Below are 25748 nucleotides of genomic sequence, written 5' to 3' on the forward strand. Positions count from 1 at the left end.
GAGGCGGAAGAGATCCTTTTATACCTTCCTCTAACGGATTGCGAGGACCTCGTCCGATGATCGTGAAATGTGGCCTCCTCTGACTGGGAGAATCATGCCCACGTTAACTAACTGCCTGGTGACGTCAGCTATGAGCGTCACCTAGGCTTTCTATTACGTCCTGATTGTTCATGAGTGAATGAGTAGATTACAGGGGATATCCGTCCCTCACGGAGGGAAACAAAATGTCACTCGGGGTTAGATTGCCTTGGGCAAGGTTGGACCTTAGACAAAGTCCTGATGAGATAATGTCTCGTTTATTATGTCTGTTACATTTAACGGGACCATTTATGGTAACGTTAACATAATTCAACTCCACTTCGTATTCCAAACTGATCATCCAACTTCTTATTATCTTGTTGTTTCCACTGGAAAACATAATCTTCGTCCATTTATTGTTGCCGGAAACTTTTCACTTGATAAAAGGGATTATATAATCCTTCGAGTAAAATACTTATCCCTACAACGGTTAGACTCAGACGAGAGTTGCGTAGTAGAGTCGAATCAATTACTCTGAGATTATTTAACCTATGCAATATGTGGCTTAAAATGTTCACTTACTAACAAGGCGACTCTTAACACAAATCCCAATCACTGATACCACCTCGGGTTCATCTTGTTGCCCCATACTTACATTCCTGATGTAGATGAGACCTCCCGGGTCTCATACTCACCCACCAACTTACCGATATAGTGGGTTTCTAACTAGTTGCTGAGGCTGATAGCCTCACACAATTGCACCATGTGATTCCTGAACAAGGGTCTAATTGACAAGAGTTGCCCTAGCTAGCTTGCCATAATGGCTCCAACAACCCTCTAGATCCAACCAAGGATGACGTAACCAACCATTAATCATAATTGAATCCTTCAATTGAGATCAAGGGTGACTCCCAATGCAAGTCTCACCCTAAGTACCAGAGCAATAAAAAAAAACTCACATCCTGATAACTAAAAATTCGCATTTTCGATATGTCCAAGATCTCCTGCATCCATGGTGAGCTTCCACTGAACTGGGATAAAAATCCCCAATCCACCACTGAGACTGACAGCCTCACACCCGGTCTAACTATCAGGCCCTTACTAAGAGTCTACTAGTAAAGGCTACCCTAGCCTGTACATTACACAGGTACCAATCACTGACCACAGAGTCGTCCCACTCAAAACATAGCCAGATACCTTGATCCAACCGATCTCCTCCGAGTCCCACCCACATTATCATAACCATGCAGGCCTTGCCCACGGGTCTCACCTAGTCGAGTGCTATACAAGCCTAAACTCTCCTCGGATCCAACGATCCTCATACCATACACATCATGCATGCATACATACATACATACATACACATACATACATACATACATACACACATATATACATACACACACACATACACACATACATACACACATACATACACACATACATACATACATACATACATACATTCATATATACATACATACATACATACATACATACATACATACATACATCGGGCCCTGCCCGGTACATTTATCAAACCTCGTTTGGCATTGGACCGTGCCCGGTACATTAATCGGACCCGACCAACCATAATCATCATGAGCTGAAGCCGCACTTTACTATGCCCTAATCAGGTGTTTGGGTTATGCTTCAAACCCCAAAGCCTTAATCAGACAAGAACAGACAGAGAGGCCCTAACACGACCCTTAACCTGTTCCTTTCTATATACACACCATGCGTCATTATTGATGTTCAATGAAGCATGAATATCCATTCTTATACAACCCTTAGACCAAACGATCCTCCCCCATTAGGATTCAACTGCGCTATCCCAAACCACAACAACTTATGGATTCCCAATCTATTTCACAACCTTACAATTCAAACTGTCAACAACCTGAGCTCACCGGAACAAACATTCCATTACTGACCAATCTTAGCGAGCACACACACATCCCAAACCATAGGTACACTTCCTGAAGGATGTGAACAACACCTCTCCATTACTTATGAGTAATATGTTACCACTGCTCATCCCTTACTGATAGCAGTAGTCGACAACTTGAGCTTTATAATGGCTAGCTTTCCTTGACTAGCCAAGCCCGGCGCTTATACATTCCAAGACCAGTGATTATTCCCAATACCTCAACGAATCTCAAGATCCTTATGCACTTTTCACTTAATCCACCATAATCCCTCAACGAATTATCGAATGACGAAGAACAACATCTCAAATATCGAAACGGTTACCCAACCAACTCCACAACCTACAAGAAATTAGAGAATTTCCCGAGGTAATCTGTAGGCACAGGAGGCTCGGGAGGAGTGGTTAGGTTGAGACAACATGCCAACATACCCGGGGTAATCCAGTCTGATGACTGTTGACCCAATATGCATGCTTGTGTGTTTTGTTGTGTGGGGTAATTTGGGGAAGCTCACTAAGCTTCATGCTTACCCAACTATTTATGTTATTTTTCAGGTATCATTGGTTTTCGTGGGAAGGCGAAGGCATGACTGTACACATTCATCAGCAGCAATAAAGATTTTGTGTTTACTATATTACTCTGATTTTTAAATGATGTACTTTGCAACAAATGGTTTTCTTAACTTGGATTATGAATATGAGAAGTTTTACCTTGATTAGAAATGAAAATTTTGAATGTGAAGATGGGACGTTACAAAAAGTTTTTAACCTTTTTTATAATGACAGATTTGCCCTTTGTTATTTTATTTTCCAAATTTCTTTTATTACAATAATTAAAAAACAATTAAAATTAAAGCGAAAATAAAATACCTCTCTCTCTCTCTCTCCCATATTTGAGTGTGTGTTTACTGTATGAACACAAATCCATGAAAATCCTCCCGCCCCAAATCCACCATATGTCTTGAACTTGAAACCTACCTTCAATCTCTCTCACCCATTGGAGCATTGTAACGTCCCAAAATTTAAGACTAAAAATTTCTTTTAAATAAACATTACTTTAATCAAATTCATCATTTCAAAACGTAAGCAGAGTATTAGTTTCCAAAATACATGTTCATTACCCGTAGTCTTACATCACCATCCATTGCTAACTGCTAGTGAATGCTACGGCTGCCCCGTAGTCTTACAACACTTCCACTACTGACTGCTAGTGAATGCTACGGCTGCCCCGTAGTCTTATATCACTTCCACCACTGACTGCTAGAACGATGGCACCCATGTGCCATTAGCTCTCAAGATCCTCATTCCGACTCCCTCGAGTCTTACGGGCGATCCACAACCTGAATTCCCAACCACGTACTAACCATTACCATCACACGCACTAGCTGATGGGGAGTTTCTCAAACTCCCAACCCTGTAATCCTCAATCCATCAAATGCTGAACTACTTCTTCTCCTTCTCGGAGGTCGAACACTCATTCTGGATCTGCGTGCTCCTACCTTTGCACACTCGGGGGATTCTCCCCCACTTCAATCCTATTTACCCCTTGTTGCTCAATACTCCAAGGAAATCCTTGCTACCATTCCATAATCAATCTGCTGAGGAACCCAAGCTTACCATAGCTAGGGATCTAACCAGTCCATTTCTAACACTATACAACTCCGATCTAGCGAGACATACCAAGTCCCTCCCAAGCATGCTACAGTTACTGCATCCTATGTAATCTTCCCCAATAGGGCACATCCCCTCACTACCATTCGAATATCCAAGGTATGCAGATGGCATATAACTCAATCACAATCAACCGCTCGAAAATAAAATACTCATACCGATAATGATGCAGAACCATAACAATATAATCATGCACAAATAAAAGAACTGAAAACGGAAATCGCATACCTGCAACGTCCGGTGCTGATCGCGCCTCCAAGGTAGTCATCTAAAGAGCTCTGCCTCCTACCACAGGTGCCTCTGCATGGCCCTGACGGCCGTCTGTGATCCTCAAAGTTGCAGGGGCAGGTGCCATCACCTGTCCTGCTGAAAACAAACTGGGGCACTGGGCCTTCTTGTGGCCCCATTGATTGCAGTGAAAACATAACAAGTCTGATCCCTACACGGTGGTAACAGTACAATCCCTGCTGAAATGACCAGTCCGACCGCACTTGAAACAGCCAGACTCACCACCGCTACCCCTCCTGCACGCGCCCCTGTGCGCCCTGCCACACTTCCCGCACCGACTGCGGTCCTGATAATCCCTCGATCTCGAATCCGATCCCTTGGGCCTTTTGCCCGAACCTGCGGCTACCTGAACCTCATCCGGCTTCCTCTTCTGGATCTGCTCCAAATCAATTTCCCTCTCTCTGGCCCGAGAAATCATATCTTCCAGCGTCTTACAGCTGGATGTGCTCACGAACTCCCTGATGTCATCCCTCAACATCTCATGGTATCGGGCCCTCTTCATCTCCTCATCCGCAACATACTACGGTACAAGAAGAGCCCTCTCCCTGAACTTGGCAGTGATCTCCGCCACAGTCTCAATGGTCTGCGTCAAATCCTGAAACTCCTGCGCCAACTGCTGCACCTCAATAATCGGCGAAAACTCCGCCCTGAACCTGGCCGAGAAATCGCTCCAAGTCATCGCATCCAACGCAGCATCATCCCCCAAAGCATGACCAATCTCCTCCCACCAATCCCTCGCTTTGTCCTTTAGAAGACAACAAGCGAGTCTGACCTTGTCCCCCTCAGGACACCGGCTTGTACGGAATGCGTTGGCAACATCAGCCAACCATCTGCTGCTAGCGATGGGGTCCCTAGCCCCATGATAATCTGGTGCCCCGCAAGCCTTGAACTCCCGAAATATCAAGGTACGCGCGCCCATAAATGCCATCATCTCAGTACGGAAGGCTCCCAGCCTCTCATCTAAAATCTCCAATATACCCTCCTTGACCGTGCCAAAGATCACAGGAGTCTGATCTAGAATACTGCGCGTAACCTCGACGGATATCAACTCCCTCATTCGCTCGTCGAGCTGCTCGGCCCCTGAACCCGAGCCTGATCCCTCTCCAGCGCCTGATCCGCCCGCTGGTCTCTTTCGCAATGTCACCATGCTGAAAATATACCACAACCACTATCAGAATACTCATCACTGATGCGAGACCAAACACACCCTACCAGGTTCCTGGTCTTGTCTCGGCCTTTCCCGAATCGAGTAAGGATCCTCTGCTTTCAGTAGTACGGGCCCATACTACCTTCCACATCTATCAGTACTTTCCTCAGGAATTGCTTCGACTCCACCAGGTCCCTTATCCTAGGCTTACCCTAGGAAAACCTCTGACTCAACTCAAACCAGTCCTCAGCTGCTGAAGGTCTCCTTGTGATGCCAATTAGCCATCACCTGGATACCATCACATGTGAAGAGGCTCAGATAATCCTTCAAGTAAAAGACTCGTCCCTACAACGGTTGGACTCAAACAAGAGCTGCGCAATAGGACCAAATCCAACACTCTGAGATTATTCAACCCTGATCACATGTGCGTGTCGTATTCACCTAATGGCTAACTCCCATCACTCAGTATCCCACAATGCACAAAGCAAGCAGCATTCGGACAAAGGAAAATCTAACCACAACATACTCAAGCAATCATATCCACGCAACAAGAATCTGAACTAGCATGCAACACAACTCATAGACTCACATAACTCATAGACTCGGGCATAACCTAGACAAACTATCCTATTATTGTCTAATCAGCACTATCATGCAGCTCGAAAGCACATATAACAGGCACATAAGGCATCATCCCTAGATCCTTAGCCCTATTCTAGCATGTTGTTCTACTAACTGATAATCAAATCATAAACTTGTATGGGTATTTTGGGGTACTTACTTGAGCTCGGTTGATTGCATGCACCACACCCTTTTTCTCTTTTCAAAGTTCTTTTCTTTCTGAATTATTTTTGCTTTTCTAAAATTGTTTTCTTTCCCAAAACTCTTTTTTTACAAAACTGTTTTTTCATTTTGAAAACTTCTATACCCATTCTTCAGTTTGAGTTCAGACACACCCGAGAGCATGTCCGAATCCCTCAAACCAAGGCTCTGATACCAACTTGTAACGTCCCAAAATTTAAGACTAAAAATTTCTTTTAAATAAACATTACTTTAAGCAAACTCATCATTTCAAAACATAAGCAGAGTATTAGTTTCCAAAATACATGTGCGTTATCAGAGTAAACATTCCCAGGCTGTCTAATCTATGGTGTGTGCCATGCGATCACCCCGAGCTCTTCCCTCTACTACCGGAAGTACCTGAAACCAAAACTGAAAACCGTAAGCACGAAGCTTAGTGAGTTCCCCACCCTACCACATACCATGCATAACCACATACTGCACATACTGGGCCACGCCCGCTATCCTGGGCCTCGCCCCCTACCTCGGGCCTTGCCCGTTACAACGGCCCCGCCGCTCCAGGCCCCGCCTGGCTTCGAGCCCCGCTCGGATACATATTTGTTTCACTTAAGCCTCGCCTGTCACAGGGCCTCGCACACTAACATACAATAGCACATAAACATATCACATCACATCACATGAGCTAAACACATACTAACAGATCTTGTCCTAAGGCATCGCCTATCTCTGGGCCCCGCCCTTGTCCTGCTACTGATGAGTCATGGAACCCCGTCCATACTCCTGCTGATAGTGAGGTACGGGCCCAACCCACCCTCACTCATTCCCTAACTTGGTCCTCGCCCCTGATCTGCTGCTACTAAGATGTGGAACACCATCCACACTCTGCTATTGGTGAGATACGGTACCTCGCCCACACTCACCTCCCTACCAGGCACATACAAATATCACACAGACAACAAGTATAAACTATCACATAAACCATTCCTTGGGCACCCGCCCTCTATCATTGGACCTCGTACCGAATATCATACTAGCATACTATGCCTAGGGCTAATCCCCGGGTCTTCTACTCATAACTACATGGTTCGGCATTGTGGCCGTAGACCCATTCATACAAAGGGAAACTCATCTGCACTGGCTGAACTGGCTGATGAACCCACTAGCTGCTGCCCGGAAACTCTCTGAACTCCTGCTCCACTCGCTTCCCGAGCTTCAGATGTTCAGAAATATCTTCCCAATCTCAGATCTATAGCCCCCTCGTTGCACCTTCAAGATCCTTCTTCCTTCTCCAAGCCTTAATGCACTCCTCAAGACAACAATTGGCTCAATCAATGGATATGGCGGCTAGGGTTTGGCATTCTGGGTTAAAGAGGCAGTAAAGGAACCCTAGGGAAGAGAATGAGGCGCTTAAATAGGCCCCAAGTCCCGAATTTAGGGTTTTCCTCGAACAGACCTGACTTGCCGAGTCTCCTTGGCCGACTCGCCGAGTCGGTCACTTACTCCTCGACCCGGATCCCGCTTGGACTCGCCGAGTCCCCCCTTAAATTTAGGGTTTTCTTTCCTTTCTTAGCCTTCAAAACTTTGGGTGTTACAACTCTCCCCCACTTAAACTAAACTTCGTCCTCGAAGTTTGCTTTGGCCCACCGCCTGCGATCTGCTTTCAAAACCCACCAATTATCCCAACACCAGCTGCCTACCTTCGCTGGTCTTCCACCCGGTCATTCTGACTAACATAATCCTCGCGGATAAAACCTCGGGTCAAACCTGACCCTGAACAATTTAGAAACACAACTTACTCAACCGACAATCCTTCTGGTACTCTCTGAGTACTACACTTGAACTCGTAGGGGTTGACCCCTTATTTCCTTACGCGATTCCCTTGCCTTCCTAAGGCGATGCTCCATAACCAACTATTTCCTCTGTTACTGTGAAGATCCTATCTTCACCAATCCATCATTCCCGCTACATCCAGTACGGGTCATCACCGCCATTAACCACTGACACTCTTCTCTATCAAAACTTGGTGCCGAGCACCCCTCGGTTCAACTAACTAAATTCCACCATACACTGCTTACCCGCAGTACTACTGACTGAAAATTCTGCTATTCCTTGACTGTCTTCCGGATGAACTGAGACCACCCTGGTCCCTACCAACCTATCAATGTCTGGATTACCGGCTCCCACCGGTAGCTAGTCCCAACACCACCACTAGTCGCTCCCAATGACTTCCGAAGAATCTTCGACCACCTATAACTACTCAATCTATTCTTCCATTCAGGCACTACAAACCTGGGATCCCCGATCCCCTAGCTTGACACTAAGGTCCCTACCAGGTCCCACCTGCGCTGCTAAAACTCACGGGCCTCGCCCACGGGTCCCACTAGCCTCTATCCTTCTAGTCCCACTAGTCTAATCACTCTCGCTTGGGCCTCGCCCACAGGTCTCACCCAACCATACTACTGAGCAACCCTGCTCTCAGGTCTCATATACACTGCTAATCTCATACGGGCCTCGCCCACGGGTCTCACCCAACTATATCCTGGAGCGGCCTGTCACAGGATGACTCTTTTAGACTAGTCAATACCGTGTGCCACTTAGTGCTTCTCCGACTAAGTCAGGCTAACTTCGATGATCTAGATGTACTAACGAACTTAGGAAGCAAGAGTTACGACAAGGGACACTTCAAGAAAGCTTCTATTATATAACTCAACTTCTTTACAAGGCAACTTCTTGATGGTTTGGACAAATGAGTCATCCCCCTATTTATAGGAACCTTACACCTCCTCAAATGGAAGTTTCTAGGTCCCGATCATTCATGACTAATCTAGACTCTTCCTATTATATACATGGATTTTACAAGACTCTAGAATATGATAGACTTGTATACGATGCTCTAGAAATCTCTAAGTCGTCCCGACATTGTCCAAATCGTTCTTGTATGATCTAGCGTGTTCTAGATCCTTCCAAAGTCTTCCGGGTCGTTCTAGCTTCTTCTAGCTTCCTCTTGATTATTCCAGATCGTTCTCCTTTGTTCCACGGACATCTACAATATTCTAGCATCTTCCAGGGTCTCGTAGAGCATTCCTGATCTTTTCGGAGACTTCTCGAGTCCTTAAGAGATCCTTATTATGACTCCCTCGAGTCTTACGGGCGATCCACAACCTGAATTCCCAACCACGTACTAACCATTACCATCACACGCACTAGCTGATGGGGAGTATCTCAAACTCCCAACCCTATAATCCTCAATCCATCAAATGTTGAGCTACTTCTTCTCCTTCTCGGAGGTCGAACACTCATTCTGGATCTGCGTGCTCCTACCTTTGCACACTCGGGGGATTCTCCCCCGCTTTAATCCTATTTACCCCTTGTTGCTCAATACTCCAAAGAAATCATTGCTACCATTCCATAATCAATCTGCTGAGGAACCCAAGCTTACCATAGCTAGGGATCTAACCAGTCCATTTCTAACACTATACAACTCCGATCTAGCGAGACATACCAAGTCCCTCCCAAGCATGCTACAGTTACTGCATCCTATGTGATCTTCCCCAATAGAGCACATCCCCTCACTACCATTCGAATATCCAAGGTATGCAGATGGCATATAACTCGATCACAATCAACCGCTCGAAAATAAAATACTCATACCGATAATGATGCAGAACCATAACAATATAATCATGCACAAATAAAATAACTGAAAACGGAAATCGCATACCTGCAACGTCTGGTGCTGATCGCGCCTCCAAGGTAGTCATCTAAAGAGCTCTGCCTCCTACCACAGGCACCTCTGCACGGCCCTGACGGCCGTCTGTGATCCTCAAAGTTGCAGGGGCAGGTGCCATCACCTGTCCTGCTGAAAACAAACTGGGGCACTGGGCCTTCTTGTGGCCCCGTTGATTGCAGTGAAAACATAACAAGTATGATCCATGCGCAGTGGTAACAGTACAATCCCTGCTGAAATGACCAGTCCGACCGCACTTGAAACAGCCAGACTCACCACCGCTCCCCTCCTGCATGCGCCCCTGTGCGCCCTGCCACACTTCCCGCACCGACTGCGGTCCTGATAATCCCTCGATCTCGAATCCGATCCCTTGGGCCTTTTGCCCGAACCTGCGGCTACATGAACCTCATCCGGCTTCCTCTTCCGGATCTGCTCCAAATCAATTTCCCTCTCTCTAGCCCAAGAAATCATATCTTCTAGCGTCTTACAGCTGGATGTGCTCACGAACTCCCTGATGTCATCCCTCAACATCTCATGGTATCGGGCCCTCTTCATCTCCTCATCCGCGACATACTACGGTATAAGAAGAGCCCTCTCCCTGAACTTGGTGGTGATCTCCGCCACAGTCTTAATGGTCTGCGTCAAATCCTAAAACTCCCGCGCCAACTGCTGCACCTCAATAATCGGCGAAAACTCCGCCCTGAAGCTAGCCGAGAAATCGCTCCAAGTCATCGCGTCCAACGCGACATCATCCCCCAAAGCATGACCAATCTCCTCCCACCAATCCCTCGCTCTGTCTTTCAGAAGACAAGAAGCGAGTCTGACCTTGTCCCCCTCAGGACACCGGCTTGTACGGAATGCGTTGGCAACATCAGGCAACCATCTGCTGATAGTGATGGGGTCCCTAGCCCCATGATAATCTGGTGCCCCGCAAGCTCTGAACTCCCGAAATATCAAGGTACGCGCTCCCATCAATGCAATCATATCAGTACGGAAGGCTCCCAGCCTCTCATCTAAAATCTCCAATATACCCTCCTTGACCGTGCCAAAGATCACAGGAGTCTGATCTAGAATACTGCGCGTAACCTTGGCGGATATCAACTCCCTAATTCGCTCGTCGAGCTGCTCGGCCCCTGAACCCGAGCCTGATCCCTCTCCAGCGCCTGATCCGCCCGCTAGTCTCTTTCGCAACGTCACCATGCTGAAAATATACCACAACCACTATCAGAATACTCATCACTGATGCGAGACCAAACACACCCTACCAGGTTCCTGGTCTTGTCTCGGCCTTTCCCGAATCAAGTAAGGATCCTCTGCTTTCAGTAGTATGGGCCCATACTACCTTCCACATTTATCCGTACTTTCCTCAGGAATTGCTTCGACTCCACCAGGTCCCTTATCCTAGGCTTACCCTAGGAAAACCTCTGACTCAACTCAAACCAGTCCTCAGCTGTTAAAGGTCTCCTTGTGATGCCAATTAGCCATCACCTGGATACCATCACATGTGAAGAGGCTCAGATAATCCTTCAAGTAAAAGACTCGTCCCTACAACGGTTGGACTCAAACAAGAGCTGCGCAATAGGACCAAATCCAGCACTCTGAGATTATTCAACCCTGATCACATGTGACGTGTCGTATTCACCTAATGGCTAACTCCCATCACTCAGTATCCCACAATGCACAAAGCAAGCAGCATTCGGACAAAGGAAAATCTAACCACAACATACTCAAGCAATCATATCCACGCAACAAGAATCTGAACTAGCATGCAACACAACTCATAGACTCACATAACTCATAGACTCGGGCATAACCTAGACAAACTATCCTATTATTGTCTAATCAGCACTATCATGCAGCTCGAAAGCACATATAACAGGCACATAAGGCATCATCCCTAGATCCTTAGCCCTATTCTAGCATGTTGTTCTACTAACTGATAATCAAATCATAAACTTGTATGGGTATTTTGGGGTACTTACTTGAGCTCGGTTGATTGCATGCACCACACCCTTTTTCTCTTTTCAAAGTTCTTTTCTTTCTGAATTATTTTTGCTTTTCTAAAATTGTTTTCTTTCCCAAAACTCTTTTTTTACAAAACTGTTTTTTCATTTTGAAAACTTCTATACCCATTCTTCAGTTTGAGTTCAGACACACCCGAGAGCATGTCCGAATCCCTCAAACCAAGGCTCTGATACCAACTTGTAACGTCCCAAAATTTAAGACTAAAAATTTCTTTTAAATAAACATTACTTTAAGCAAACTCATCATTTCAAAACATAAGCAGAGTATTAGTTTCCAAAATACATGTGCGTTATCAGAGTAAACATTCCCAGGCTGTCTAATCTATGGTGTGTGCCATGCGATCACCCTGAGCTCTTCCCTCTACTACCGGAAGTACCTGAAACCAAAACTGAAAACCGTAAGCACGAAGCTTAGTGAGTTCCCCACCCTACCACATACCATGCATAACCACATACTGCACATACTGGGCCACGCCCGCTATCCTGGGCCTCGCCCCCTACCTCGGGCCTTGCCCGTTACAACGGCCCCGCCGCTCCAGGCCCCGCCTGGCTTCGAGCCCCGCTCGGATACATATTTGTTTCACTTAAGCCTCGCCTGTCACAGGGCCTCGCACACTAACATACAATAGCACATAAACATATCACATCACATCACATGAGCTAAACACATACTAACAGATCTTGTCCTAAGGCATCGCCTATCTCTGGGCCCCGCCCTTGTCCTGCTACTGATGAGTCATGGAACCCCGTCCATACTCCTGCTGATAGTGAGGTACGGGCCCAACCCACCCTCACTCATTCCCTAACTTGGTCCTCGCCCCTGATCTGCTGCTACTAAGATGTGGAACACCATCCACACTCTGCTATTGGTGAGATACGGTACCTCGCCCACACTCACCTCCCTACCAGGCACATACAAATATCACACAGACAACAAGTATAAACTATCACATAAACCATTCCTTGGGCACCCGCCCTCTATCATTGGACCTCGTACCGAATATCATACTAGCATACTATGCCTAGGGCTAATCCCCGGGTCTTCTACTCATAACTACATGGTTCGGCATTGTGGCCGTAGACCCATTCATACAAAGGGAAACTCACCTGCACTGGCTGAACTGGCTGATGAACCCACTAGCTGCTGCCCGGAAACTCTCTGAACTCCTGCTCCACTCGCTTCCCGAGCTTCAGATGTTCAGAAATATCTTCCCAATCTCAGATCTATAGCCCCCTCGTTGCACCTTCAAGATCCTTCTTCCTTCTCCAAGCCTTAATGCACTCCTCAAGACAACAATTGGCTCAATCAATGGATATGGCGGCTAGGGTTTGGCATTCTGGGTTAAAGAGGCAGTAAAGGAACCCTAGGGAAGAGAATGAGGCGCTTAAATAGGCCCCAAGTCCCGAATTTAGGGTTTTCCTCAAACAGACCTGACTCGCCGAGTCTCCTTGGCCGACTCACCGAGTCGGTCACTTACTCCTCGACCCGGATCCCGCTTGGACTCGCTGAGTTCCTCCTTGGACTCGCCGAGTCCCCCCTTAAATTTAGGGTTTTCTTTCCTTTCTTGGCCTTCAAAACTTTGGGTGTTACAAGCATTCATTAGAGTCGGAGGAGACGAGATCAAACCAAGATCCGATGAGGTCACCAAACGACCTTCTGATAGAGAGGGGAGATAGACAATCATCGTATGGTAGCTCAAATGGTTTTTTAGAACCGCCGCCGTTTAGGGTTTCAGCCCTCCCGTATCTCTACTTCTCGGATGATGTTGTTGTTCCAGCTATGAAACGAGGATTTGCAAGCTCAAACAAGAAGGATGACTCCGCCCCATTTTCACTTACCTACACACCGACTTCGATCCCTCGTTGCAAATCCTAGAAACTGGAAACTACAGGCTCTCCAATCTGCAACTCGACAAATACGATGTTGAATCTCTGCAAACTGGAGCCTCGTCTTTATAGATCTGCAACCTGTTCTTCACTTTGCTTAAGCCCCTCACGATTTTGGATACTTTCAAGTCTTTCGGTTGTTGGGTCGACCTTGATGAAAGTGGAGGCCGTTTCTGACCTCTAAGTAGCCATTAACCGGTGATTAAAGTGTACCCTATGATGAATCTGATTTCTTGATGAATTTTAGGTTAGAAAGATGAAAGTGCGTGGTCATCAGATTTCATGTGTGTTTGGGTGTTCATCTGATTTCATGTGTGTGCTCATCAGATTTCGCATGTGTGTATGTTCAACTGATTTCGTGTGTGTATGTTTTTGTTCATCTGATATAATTTTGTATGTGTATGCGTGTGTTCATCTGATCTGATTGTGTGTGTGTGTTCATCCAATCTGATTTTATGTGTGTATTTATCAAATAGGAGTGAACTCAAGAACAAACCCAAATTTTGTGTATGGTTTTTGTTTTTTGGATGCTTTTTTTGGCAGATATGAAGTGATAGAAAAAGTTTAGGTGGAGATGGAGGTAACAGACGATGGTTGTGGTGACAGACGGTGGTTGAATGGTGGTGGCAGCGGAAGATGTTCTTGAGTATTCTTAAATCTACGAATATGTTCTTGGGTGTTTATCAAACACAGAGAGGGAGAGAGAAAGAGTATTTCCCTTTTTTTTATTCCTATAATAAAAAAAATTGAAAAAGAAAAAAAAATACCAAAGACAAATATGTCTTTATAAAAAAGTTTTGAAAATTTTATAAAAGAAAAAAAAAATACCAAAGACAAATATGTTTTTATAAATTTTTTTGAATATTTTTAATCAAAGGCCAACAAAACCAAACTTTTGACTAATGAATCCAAATCTTTTTTGGGTTTTTGACAATGTAGCACATCAATGTTTGGTCAATTTGCACATTTAGTCACTTAAGTTTTTTTTTTGTGCTCAATTGATCCTTAATGTTAGTAACTACCGGCTAATTAAAGGAATGTGAGTAAATACTACCGGTTTAAGGGTCATCGCTGACGTGGATTCGCTTATGTGGACAAGCATTTGACCATGTCATCTGTAACGTGTAAACCTTCCTTAATTGAACCTTATATTGAACCATCGAGGATACATTGTTACCCCAAATTAGGTCAGTGCCTCCCTTCCGATACTCTACACTCAATCGATATAACCAGAACAATGTCTGCCTCTTCCAGTCGATCAATCAAGCTCCTGCGTGTCGGAAACGTTCGTGATGATGATCCCTGTCCACCTTGCGATTGTCAAGACGCAATAAGCGTGGAAAGGACTGCCTGGACCGACGATAATGTAGCTCACAGGTTTTGGAACTACAAAAACTCTTTGGTGAGTATTCATTTTGTTTACTAACACCGTATTTGTTATTTTGAGCTGGAGATGTACACATTCTCATTAATTGCAACCCTAACCCTAACTCTAGTTTTCCCTTGTAATCAGGCAGCTGAAGGTCCGAAATGCAAGTTCTTTATGTGGAAAGACAAAGAAATGGAGGAGGGTTACTACAAAGAATAGCTTCGCAAGATGAGGTTTGAGCTGAAAAGGAAAGAAGAGTTTAGTGAAGTTTCAAAGGTTCAAAAGAAGTTGGTTAAGCTGCAGCAAGCTATGGAAGCAGATAAGCAAGTGTTTGAGACACAGTTGATGGAGTTGACAAAGCAAAACAGAATGTTGAAGTGTGGGATCTTTGTTATGGTAATTGTAGTCATTGCCATGTGGTTGAAATGGACTTGAATTGTGATCAAATAGGTGTTTATGGTTGATGGTATATAATTCCAACCAGTTTTTTGGAAAGTGTATGGGTGGATGTTAAAAAGTTATTAGCTTTTTTGGGAAGGGTATGGGTGTATGGGTACATGGTCAAGGTTAGATCCTAGTTGTAATGTATAGTCAGGTTTTTGGTTGAATGCTTGTTTGATCAGTGTGTGTGTGTATGGGATGTTAGATGTAATGGGATGTAGATGTAATGGAATGTAGATGTAATGGGATGGCAGTACATGGGAACAATTGTAATGACTTTGTGTTGATTCAATGAATGATATGGAATATCCTAGTTAAGATATACCTTGCTGAATTTTATAATATGCATGTTCTCCTTTTATAAATTAAAGTGTGGGTACCACATTGTCGGCCATAAGGAACTCACTTTGTCCATTTAAAAGTGGATTGTCTTTAGAGTTCTGTGCAGGGGTATATATGGAAAAGTAAGGCTAAATGGACCACTGACCACACATGGTATATAAGGACATAATCAATCATAATTTTAAATTATCTATATATGCAAATATATTCCCTTCCCATGCAGTTTAACCAGACAAGTCCTTGCCATGCATGCAACTTCAAATTAACACAACAAAAAGATCAAAATAACAATCAACTTAAGAACACAAAATGCACATCACATAAACCAACATAGTTTCATACAAATTAGCATAGTTAATAGCAGTTTCATAAAAACAACAATACACCAAAACACATCATTTAACACTACATACCATGTTCATATCACATAAACCAACACTTAAGGTTATTCTAGAGTAACAGGTTTAGCTTCTGAATTCCCAGGTGCATCATTTCCACCAACTTTCTTGCCCAGTTTCAACTTGATAATCCTTTCAAATTTCTTCCTCCTGATTTTCTTCAACAGGGTTGCAAGTGGTGTTTCTCTAGCCTCCTGTTCTTGCACATGAACCTGACTAGGTTCTCCATTAGCTGATGCATCAAACTCCAAAGGAGTGAGTTCCACCTCATCATAGTCTTGTTGCACATGCACCTCATTGACTGCTTCTGCACCATCATTTACTGCTCCTCCATCATTGACTGCTTCTCCACCATGAGTTACTGCTCCTCCATCATTGACTGCTTCTCCACCATCATTTACTGCTCCTCCATCATTGACTGCATTAGATTGATTACTTTCATCCTCATTGAGAGCTTCAGCTACACCCTGATTGACCAATATGAAACATTATTAGAAATTTAAAAAGAAATTGTAAAGATTAACCATTTAAATACTTATGTACCTGTTTTGTTTTTCTTTTAGATTTGGTTTTAGGAGGCCTTGTTAAAGTACAAGCTCTTTTGTTGTGTCCTTCAATCTTACAAAGACTACATTTTTGTTTTTTACGAGCCTTGGATACATTCACCTGCTCCTTACCTTTGTTTTGTGTTTGGGTAGTTGTCTTTGATTTTTTACTTGACTGGTTTGGGGTTTCTGTTGCATCCTTTTTCCTTTTAGTTGCAGGTCTCCCAGGCATAGCTCTACGAACAGGAGGTAAAGGTAGGGTATAATCAGTTGCAGGCCACAAATTACTTCCATTCACAGGTGCTAACCTAAACTTGTAAGCCTTCATATAAGTGATGCTACTAAACATTTTGTCCACATATGACTCTACATCCCTATTCATAAAACTAATAGCTGCAACAGAATGGACACAACCGATTCCATTAAGCTGCCATAGCCTGCATGAGCAAGTTCTTTCTTCAAGATCCACTTCATAAGCATCTGTAGTTCCTCTTACTTCAAACTGATTTAGTCCACTAGGTAAGACTTGGTAATGTCTTAGACCCTTCTTAATGTCATTCACTATTTCTCTAATTGTTGGACATATTTGGTTGCCCCATCCTAGACCCTTGCATTTCTTCTTGAACACCCTCTCCATCATATACATCCTCAACTCCTCTAGCATGGTGATAATTGGTTTCTTCCTAGCATCAACAATCACAACATTAAAACTTTCTGACATTCCATTCTCCACAGCATCACAACATCTTCCTGGTTGGAAGTAGGCCCTTGACCATGTTTTGGGGTCTTTGTCCATCAGATACTGATGAGCACTTGAGTCTAGCACTTCAAGCTCTTTCATGGCAACCTTAAAATCTACCTCTGTTGTTGCTTTACATGCCTTCCAGAAAATGCTTTCATATTGAGCACCACTATACCTTTTCCTAAGGTTTTGGCTAATATGCTTGGCACACTGCCTATGCTCTACATAAGGAAGGAGTTCTTTCACAGCCTCAATCAAACCTTGTTAACAAATTCTAAATATAGTGAATAAGGATGCAAATAGATAGGAAAATTAATTACAAACAACTAAATTACCTTGTGTTGATCAGATATTACACTGTATCCATGGCCCAAATTAAGTCCTAAGTCATCAATGAGTAAATCCAAAAACCACCTCCAATTTTCCTTATTCTCCACACATACTACTGCCCATGCAATAGGATAAATCCCATTGTTTGCATCCCTTCCAACAACACATAATAACTCCCCTTTACAGTTCCCTTTAAGGAAACAACCATCTAAACCTATTATTTTCCTGCATCCCTCCTTCCACCCCTTCTTCAATGCATCAAAGCAAACATAGAACTTACTAAAGTAGTTCTTCCCATCTGGCATATGATTTACATCAAGCTTCACAGTGCTACCTGAATTTGATCTCCTAATCTCTTCTGCATATGACCATAACTTTGCATAATGTTCAACTAGGGTGCCATCTATTAGTTGGAGTGCATATTTCTTAGCTCTCCTGCATTGACCAACACTAACATGAATGCCAAACTTCTGTGACACAGCTGTTCTTAGCTTTCTAACACTCATCTTTTGTCTAAGTAAGAACTCTCTTGTATAATGACTCCCTATCCAAGCATAAGTGACCATGGACCCTAACTTGTAGTTCCTTGCACATTTGTGGACTGGCTTTAAAGACTTAATTTGGAAGCTTGCTTCATCACTCATCCAAGATGCCCACAACCTAAATGAGCACTCACCCTTGCAACACTTAACCAACAACCTTTTCCTATCATTTTTCTCAAAGCAAAGTTGGTACCCATTCGCAACAGCATAGTTGCATAACATCGATTTTAATTGAGATGGATCTTTGAACCTCATACCAAGTATTGGGATCTGCTTTTTCCATGGAACTAACTCATTAAAAATGGAATGTTGTTGAGTTACATTGGCATCCTCTTCATGCCCATCATGATCATTTATGTTGTTATCATTTCCCTCTTCATCTTCGCCACATAATCTATTTAGAAATTCATCACCCTTTGTCCTATTCATAATGACTATGTCCTCATTAAAGTCCACATCCACATCTATTAGGCTATCATTTTCGTCCTCATTCTCACCACCATCAATGCAAGAATCATCTCCATCCTCCTCTTATATTTCAGAACCAAACCAATCTTCTATTCCTTGACCATCATGGTCCACATACATACAAATTTTACCATCTGTCCCATATGCATGAAAAATGAAACCACCATAGTCTTCATCATTAAAGATAGCAATTATCCCAGATATTAAGGGCTTACCTGGTTCACAATAGTATAACTTCTTTATACTTTCTTGCATGAACCGTTCGAGAAATGTGATACATTCACCGTATGTCATTCCAGAAAAATCGTGATCATTGAAAGTGAAATTGATATCATGGTTATATGAGAAAGGATTTCTAAGAAAAACACCTTTGAAGTTTAGCTCCACTATAGGGTAGAGTCCATCAGGGTTTGGCGTCGAGATAGACATTGTGGGTTGGTTGACTGCTCACTGACTTCGATCGGAGAAAACGACTTCGAACCCTAGGTTTAGTGCTTCGTATTCACTGTAAGATGAGACAAAGAAATAACGAAGGAGGAGTGTTCTAGCTAAATAAATGTGTTTATTTTGACCTCCAAATCCTACATGGATAAAATAAATGAATTATATTATGTAAACTTATTTCACGTAAGCAATATCACCGGTTGTTCCGTTTACCGGGTGCATAAGGGGGTAATTAGCCGGTAGTTACTAACATTAAGGATCAATTGAACACAAAAAAAACTTAAGTGACTAAATGTGCAAATTGACCAAACATTGATGTGTTACGGTGTTAAAAACTCATATTTTTTCAACCAAACTTGCCTCCGACATAACATAACCATTGTTGTAATTTTGTCAAAAATTAATAAAAATACTAACATAACCATTGTTGTAATTTTGTCAAAAATTAATAAAAATACAGTTTTATTTTATGAACAAAGTAGAGATAAAAACGTTGAACCTTTTCGTTATTTGCTTCACCCTTCCGCCGCTCGCTGCCACCATCGCCGCCGCCGCCGCCACGACGTCATCGGTTATCAGCTCCGACTATAGAGTACACAAGTTTTCTTCCCTGCCTTGCGTATTCTTTGTGTACAATGCACAACATTCACAAACACAAAACGACGACGCTATACCTTCTAACCCTTTTTTCTTAAACGGTTTTACTCTCTATTTCTGTTTGAATTGAACCGTAAAGGAGTAAAAAAACCCTAGAATTGCTTTTCTCCTTACTTCAGTGCTTCAAGACTTCAAAGCCTCAAGTATTGGTAGAATCTGAGATATAGCTGGGCAATTTACTAATTCCTCCCTAAAACAGTTCGAAACTCCAAATTCCAGACTTACAGGTGAGCTTGTTGTTCTGATTTACCATCGAATTGAGTTTGAGAGCTCAAGTTTATTTTACACTGAGAGTTATCTGCATACTGTAACAGTGCTACTTGTTTGTTCTTATTTTACATTGTTACTGTATCTTAGTGCTAAGATGAACTCAATGAAGTTCCTTTGAGCATCATAATGTACTCAATGAAGTTGCTTGTTACTGTAAATTTGTGTTGTTAACAATGAACTCAGTGCTGTAACCTAGTGCTAAGAATAAACTTGTTTTTCATAATTAGAGAATTGCTAAAATATATAATTACAGAGTATTGGATATTGGATATCATCATCCAATACTTTGTAGTTATGTATTTTAGTCATTCTCTAGTTATGTATTCATATTTAGTTTACTATTTCTGTAACCATTCTATAATTTTATTTGTTACCTGTTACTTGTTGTTGCATTGACCATATCACCATCCAGTACTCTGTAATCTGTACTTTATCATTTTTAATCTGTTATCTGTTGCTTGTTGCTTCAATTACCATCTCTTTAATCATTCAATCTGTTATCATTTCTATCATTTATGTAATTCTGAAATACATAATTTTGTAATTATGTAGTAACCATTCTGTATTCATTTCTGCCTTTCTGTTAATAATTCTGTCTACATTTTTGTATTTTCAGTTTCAGCCATTCTCTAATTATGTATTAATGTGTTTCTTCCAACAACTATCATGTTTTAACTTATATTTATGTCATCTTTGGTAGAATCTTATGATTCAATCCCGATCTAATGACTCGAGGATTACTCATGCTCCCACATTACAATGCAAAATCACACTTAATTCGAATCGGATTATCATCACCCTCAAAGAATCCTCCTAAATTTCATACCTTTTCTTCCATTTCAAGAAAATCAATCCATGTTCGATTGTTGTGTGGTTGTTCCTCTAATCTCCAAGATGAATCAATTGAACTCTCAAAGTACAAAGAAACTTTCTCAAGGCGTATGGCTATGGCAGGTCTCAAAACCCATCATCATATTGGTTAGTTTCACATACCCAATTACACAATGATATTTGAAATCTTGATTCTTCTTTTCTACTCATTTTTGTTATTATTTTTACAAATTGTTTGTATCTTGTTTCAGCTGTGGGTGTCTCTGGTGGTCCTGACAGCATGGCGTTATGTTTACTAGCTGCTGAATGGAAAACTCATGGACTGAATGCTGCTTTAAGGCAAAACAAAGATGTTATTGATGGATTATTGGCAATAATAGTTGACCATGGATTACGTCCTGAAAGCAAAGAAGAAGCAGAAACAGTTCAACATCGAATCCTAAATATGAGTACAGATTTTGAGTTGTTTTTGCCAGTAAAAAGTAAAAAACTCAAAACTTTTTACAGGACAAAAGATGGTTAATTTTGGATCTTTGTAGGAATCAGATGTGAGATTGCCCATTGCAAATGGACAGATGGTAGGCCAAAACTCAGTCATTTGCAAGAAGCAGCTCGCGATATGAGGTATCAAGAGTTCTATATATATATATATATATATATATATATATATATATATATATATATATATATATATATATATATATATATATATATATATATATATATATATATATATATATATATATGTGTGTGTGTGTGTGTGTGTGTGTGTGTATATATATATATCTGTTGATAGTTTTGCTATATTCTTTTCAGATATGAAAAGTTACAGAATATTTGCATTCAACACCAGATAGGGGTGCTACTAACTGCACATCATGCTGATGACCAGGTTTGTGATTATTATAACCATTTTCATTTTTCAATGAGAAAATCATAATGCCAATTTCTATTTCTTGAATTACTAAAAAAAATGAATAAAATTCAGGCGGAGTTATTTATTCTTAGGCTATCTCGCAATAGTGGTGTTCTTGGATTAGCTGGCATGGCATTGGCCACTCAGTTATTTGCTACACATGGAATTTCAAATAGCATTCTACTTGTTCGCCCACTTTTGGATTTCTCAAAACAAGATTTGTATAAGGTATGGTATTGTTCTTACATTACTTTGAGATTTTGATATGATTATATAAATATTTATATCTCATTGACAGATATGTGAAGAGGGCAAACAACAGTGGGTGGAAGATCCCACAAATCAAAATACAATATTTGCACGCAATAGGATCCGAATGTCATTGGGAAACTTATCATCATGTGAGTTTGATAGCTATATTTTTATATTAGTTACTATTTTAGATGATAAATACTGATTTGGATCCACAAGATTCATTTGTTATGTGATTACTACTAAAGGGTATTTTAGACATTTCACAAAATAGTCAAACACCTTCCACAGGTATATTTAAATCAGAGTTGCAAGCAGTTATATCTGCGTGTCGAATGACTCGTGTCTATGTTGACCAAATTTGTTGCAGTTTGGTGAATCAATCTGTGACTGTTATGCCAGTAAGTACCTGTACCTGTTTGTTTCTGCAAAATAATATATTTCTTTATAGTTTTTAATTTCATTGTATCACAATCAAGAAATCAAGAATTATACAATGCATAGATAAATTGAGGAAAAAATGAAAGTACATTGCTAGTTCTTGCATTTTATAAACATCATTTCATTTTTATTCTTAATCAAGCAGCTTTCTTGTTTGTTGGATATGCAGGAAGGATACGCCATTATTGATTTAAGTATTCTAAATCCATCAAAAGTGCTTGATATTTGTCTATCCAAGTTTGTGACACTCCTATTACAGGTCTCAACAATTAAAATTACAAAAACATTTATGTTGAAGATTTTTTAATTCTCCATAATTTGTCATATTCTATTTCTAGTTCATATCACAAAGGCAAAGACCAGTTCGTGGGAGTGCACAAAAGTTACTATTGGATTACATACGTATGTTTCCATGCAAGGTTTGTGTTAATTTTTACCATCTTCAACTCCCATTTTACCTAAATGTAAAATTTACCTTTTTGTCCTTTGCAGTCTTCTTTTACCGCAGCAGGTTGTTACCTATGTCCATCGCCTAGTTCCAAAGGCACCAAGCTTCTTATATGTTGTTCTGTGAATTCCACTTTACCTATGAAGATGATGAAATCATTCTATGCTGCTGCTTCTTTTAATGAGAAACTCAAAGTTTCAAGTGACTTGACTCAGATTATAGAAAATGGAAGATCATATTTAAACAAAATGGTTTTCTTAAATACATCTGGTATGCATTTTCTAAACTCAAAATCTTCTGAGTCTATTCTATCCGAAGCCAAATGTGTCAAGATTCTTAGCGAGTCAACTCACACAAGCATTTGTTCATTGCAAAAAAACGAACACGAAAAATTCCAATTAAAAACCGAAACTTTACCCGACAACGGATCATGTAAGGTGGTGGAATTGGTTAATAATGTTAAACAACTTCATCAAGGGCAAATTGGTCATTTCATGGATAGGTTCTTGGTTTCATGGGAGTTTGTTTCCGGTGGTTGTTGTGGTTGTGTGTTTGGTCAATATTCGGTCATGGAGGTGCGCCACATGGTTGATGATGATTGGTTATATCTTTCTAAATTAAGTAAGAGTGAGAATTTGTGCTCTGATTTTGTTAAAGTATCCGCACGAGAAGCTCTGAGGGTATTAAAGTCAATTCCTGTTGCTGCAAGAAGAAGCCTTCCGGTTTTAGTTAACCCCAAAGGGCAGATTTTAAGCATTCCAGTAAGCTTAACCCTTTAAATAACTTTATTTATTGACTTTACTTCAATAGTAGTAATTATTTTTTTTTTCTTTTAGAAAACTTCATTGTTTCATATAACCATATAATCTAACAAATTTTGCTATTTGGTTACAGAATATTGGCTTTAGCATTTGCCCATGTTTGAAGGTATCTGCCAAATTTAATCCAAGAGTACCTCTTGGTGGTGGTTACAGTTCGTTTTTATGAGTTTTGGAGCCAAATGTGTTTTTGTAGTTCAGTTTGTAAATCATCATGTTTATCTTTTATAATCTTTTTTTTGGTTAATTAGTTGATTTTTGACAACCAATAGTATTATATAATATTTAGTTTTTTGGCCATTAGACCTCGTTATCTATTTTATTGTTCTTGTTTAGTTTCGAATTAGTGATTTTTAATTTTTTTTTTTTTGGGAATTCATTCGTTGCCACTATTGCTCCAACCCAATTGTGATTTGATAAGAAGATATAGTACAAGCAAAACGAGTGTTTCTAATTTTCTATTATGAATTAATAGAAAATTTTATTACAAATTTTAGTTTTAATTTGTATTGGACCTAAGAGAATAAGAGATTGTCAATAATGATTTTCCAAAGTTGTAATTAGTTTATGACTATGTTGCAAATGTTTTTAATGCTAAGTAAGAAAACACAAAGTAGAAGATCAAGTTTGAAGAAAAATGGAAGCATAAAGAAAAAATATTTAGGAATGTTGAGAGTGGGATTTGAACCCACGCCCTTTCGGACCAGAACCTTAATCTGGCGCCTTAGACCAACTCGGCCATCTCAACTTTTGTTCGAAGAAAGAGACTTCGAAATAATAATCATAATGTATTATTCTTAAGGAAAAATTGTGCTTGGTTACAGAATTCGAGATTTCATTTCTTGACGTGTTTTGTTGACAATTTGGATGGAATCCACTTCTGTCGGATTTCTTGAAATTCCATGTTTGATAATCACAACTAGGAACTGGAATTGCGGATGTCCGTGGAATTGGAATTCAAGATTCCAATGTGGTTGAAAATTTGGACGGAATTCAACTTTGTCAAATAAACTCCTTTGAATTTATTATTTGATGGACTTCAACCATTTATAAGGGCAGGTGGAAGTAATGCCAGGCTCATTCTTCCCTTTTTATTAAATGACCAGAATACCCTTGGTATATATTGAGATAGGTTAAAGAATTGAGTGTGCATGCCGTTTTGATCACGGTTGAAAATTTGAACCTAATCATTCCATTACACCCCGTCCCGAGTTCAATTTAACCAGAAAAAGAAAAGGAAATGAGTAGAAACTCGAAGAAAATAAAAGAAATTGGTGTTCCCGAGGAGGGAAGTGGGTGGATCATTTTCACTCCTAACTTTCCTTCCGATTTGGGAGGATTTGGAAAGAAAGAACAAAATGATTCATTTTCATTCCACTTCTCTCCAACTCGGGAACACAAAAGAAAATTTTGTTTTCCTTTCCTTTCTCTTCTTTTCTCTCGTGACTTTATTTTCTTTTCTCTTCTTTTCTTTTACTAAACTCGGGAACAAGACGTTAAAGAAACAAATCACCAGAAAGCTTATGATTCAACTTTTATGATGAAAAACAATCAAATTTAGTTTCGCTGCAAGGTGTCTTTGGCATGGACGGCATTAAAAAAAAGGTTTTTAAGTAAAATGATCAATTAGTTTGAAGTAAAATGACTTTTTAGCCCTTATCTTCATCTTCTCGATCTCCTTCATCTTAAATCATAAAAACCAAACCGATTTCAATAAACACCCAAAAACTAAAACAAAATCAAGATCCAAAAAATAAAAATAAAACTTCTAACCTAATACTTTTTTTAGTTGGCTGTTCATGTTTTTTTTTGTTTACTTTTAGTTTAATTAATGGGTTTTGGTTTGATTAGAGTTTAGGATGAAAATTTGAGGAATTTTAGGTTTACAGGAGGAGAAAAAAACAGGGACAAAATAGTCATTTCACTTGGGACTTCATGGACATTTTGCAGGACAAATCTTGCAACAAAACTGTACTTTTGGTACATAACAACATACTTATTCTT

The 25748-nt window shown here is 41.0% G+C and overlaps 1 protein-coding gene and 1 non-coding gene across 3 annotated transcripts; one reads left to right on the plus strand and one right to left on the minus strand.

Moving 5' to 3' along the window:
• The first annotated feature begins 19577 nt into the window (after positions 1–19577).
• Positions 19578–24044, plus strand: RSY3 (Adenine nucleotide alpha hydrolases-like superfamily protein). 2 transcript variants are annotated; one of them, XM_079016147.1, is made up of 12 exons: positions 19578–19995; positions 20739–21016; positions 21121–21318; positions 21409–21493; positions 21686–21761; positions 21858–22013; positions 22084–22186; positions 22329–22438; positions 22648–22737; positions 22817–22897; positions 22971–23687; positions 23821–24044. In XM_079016147.1, the coding sequence occupies exons 2-12, from the start codon at positions 20764–20766 to the stop codon at positions 23911–23913; spliced, it is 1962 nt and encodes a 653-aa protein (XP_078872273.1). In that variant the 5' UTR covers positions 19578–19995; positions 20739–20763; the 3' UTR covers positions 23914–24044. The 2 variants fall into 2 exon arrangements, with proteins under 2 accessions (XP_078872273.1, XP_078872274.1); XM_079016148.1 differs by lacking the exons at positions 19578–19995; positions 20739–21016 and having other exon boundaries at positions 21194–21318; positions 21416–21493.
• Positions 24045–24411: 367 nt separating this feature from the next.
• TRNAL-AAG (transfer RNA leucine (anticodon AAG)) lies at positions 24412–24492 on the minus strand. The gene has a single exon. It is a non-coding gene; the product is annotated as a tRNA-Leu (tRNA).
• Between the last annotated feature and the right edge of the window lie 1256 nt (positions 24493–25748).

Source organism: Lactuca serriola, chromosome 8 (assembly GCF_051521515.1).
Source record: "Lactuca serriola cultivar US96UC23 chromosome 8, Lser_US96UC23_V15, whole genome shotgun sequence".
Lineage (NCBI taxonomy): Eukaryota > Viridiplantae > Streptophyta > Magnoliopsida > Asterales > Asteraceae > Lactuca > Lactuca serriola.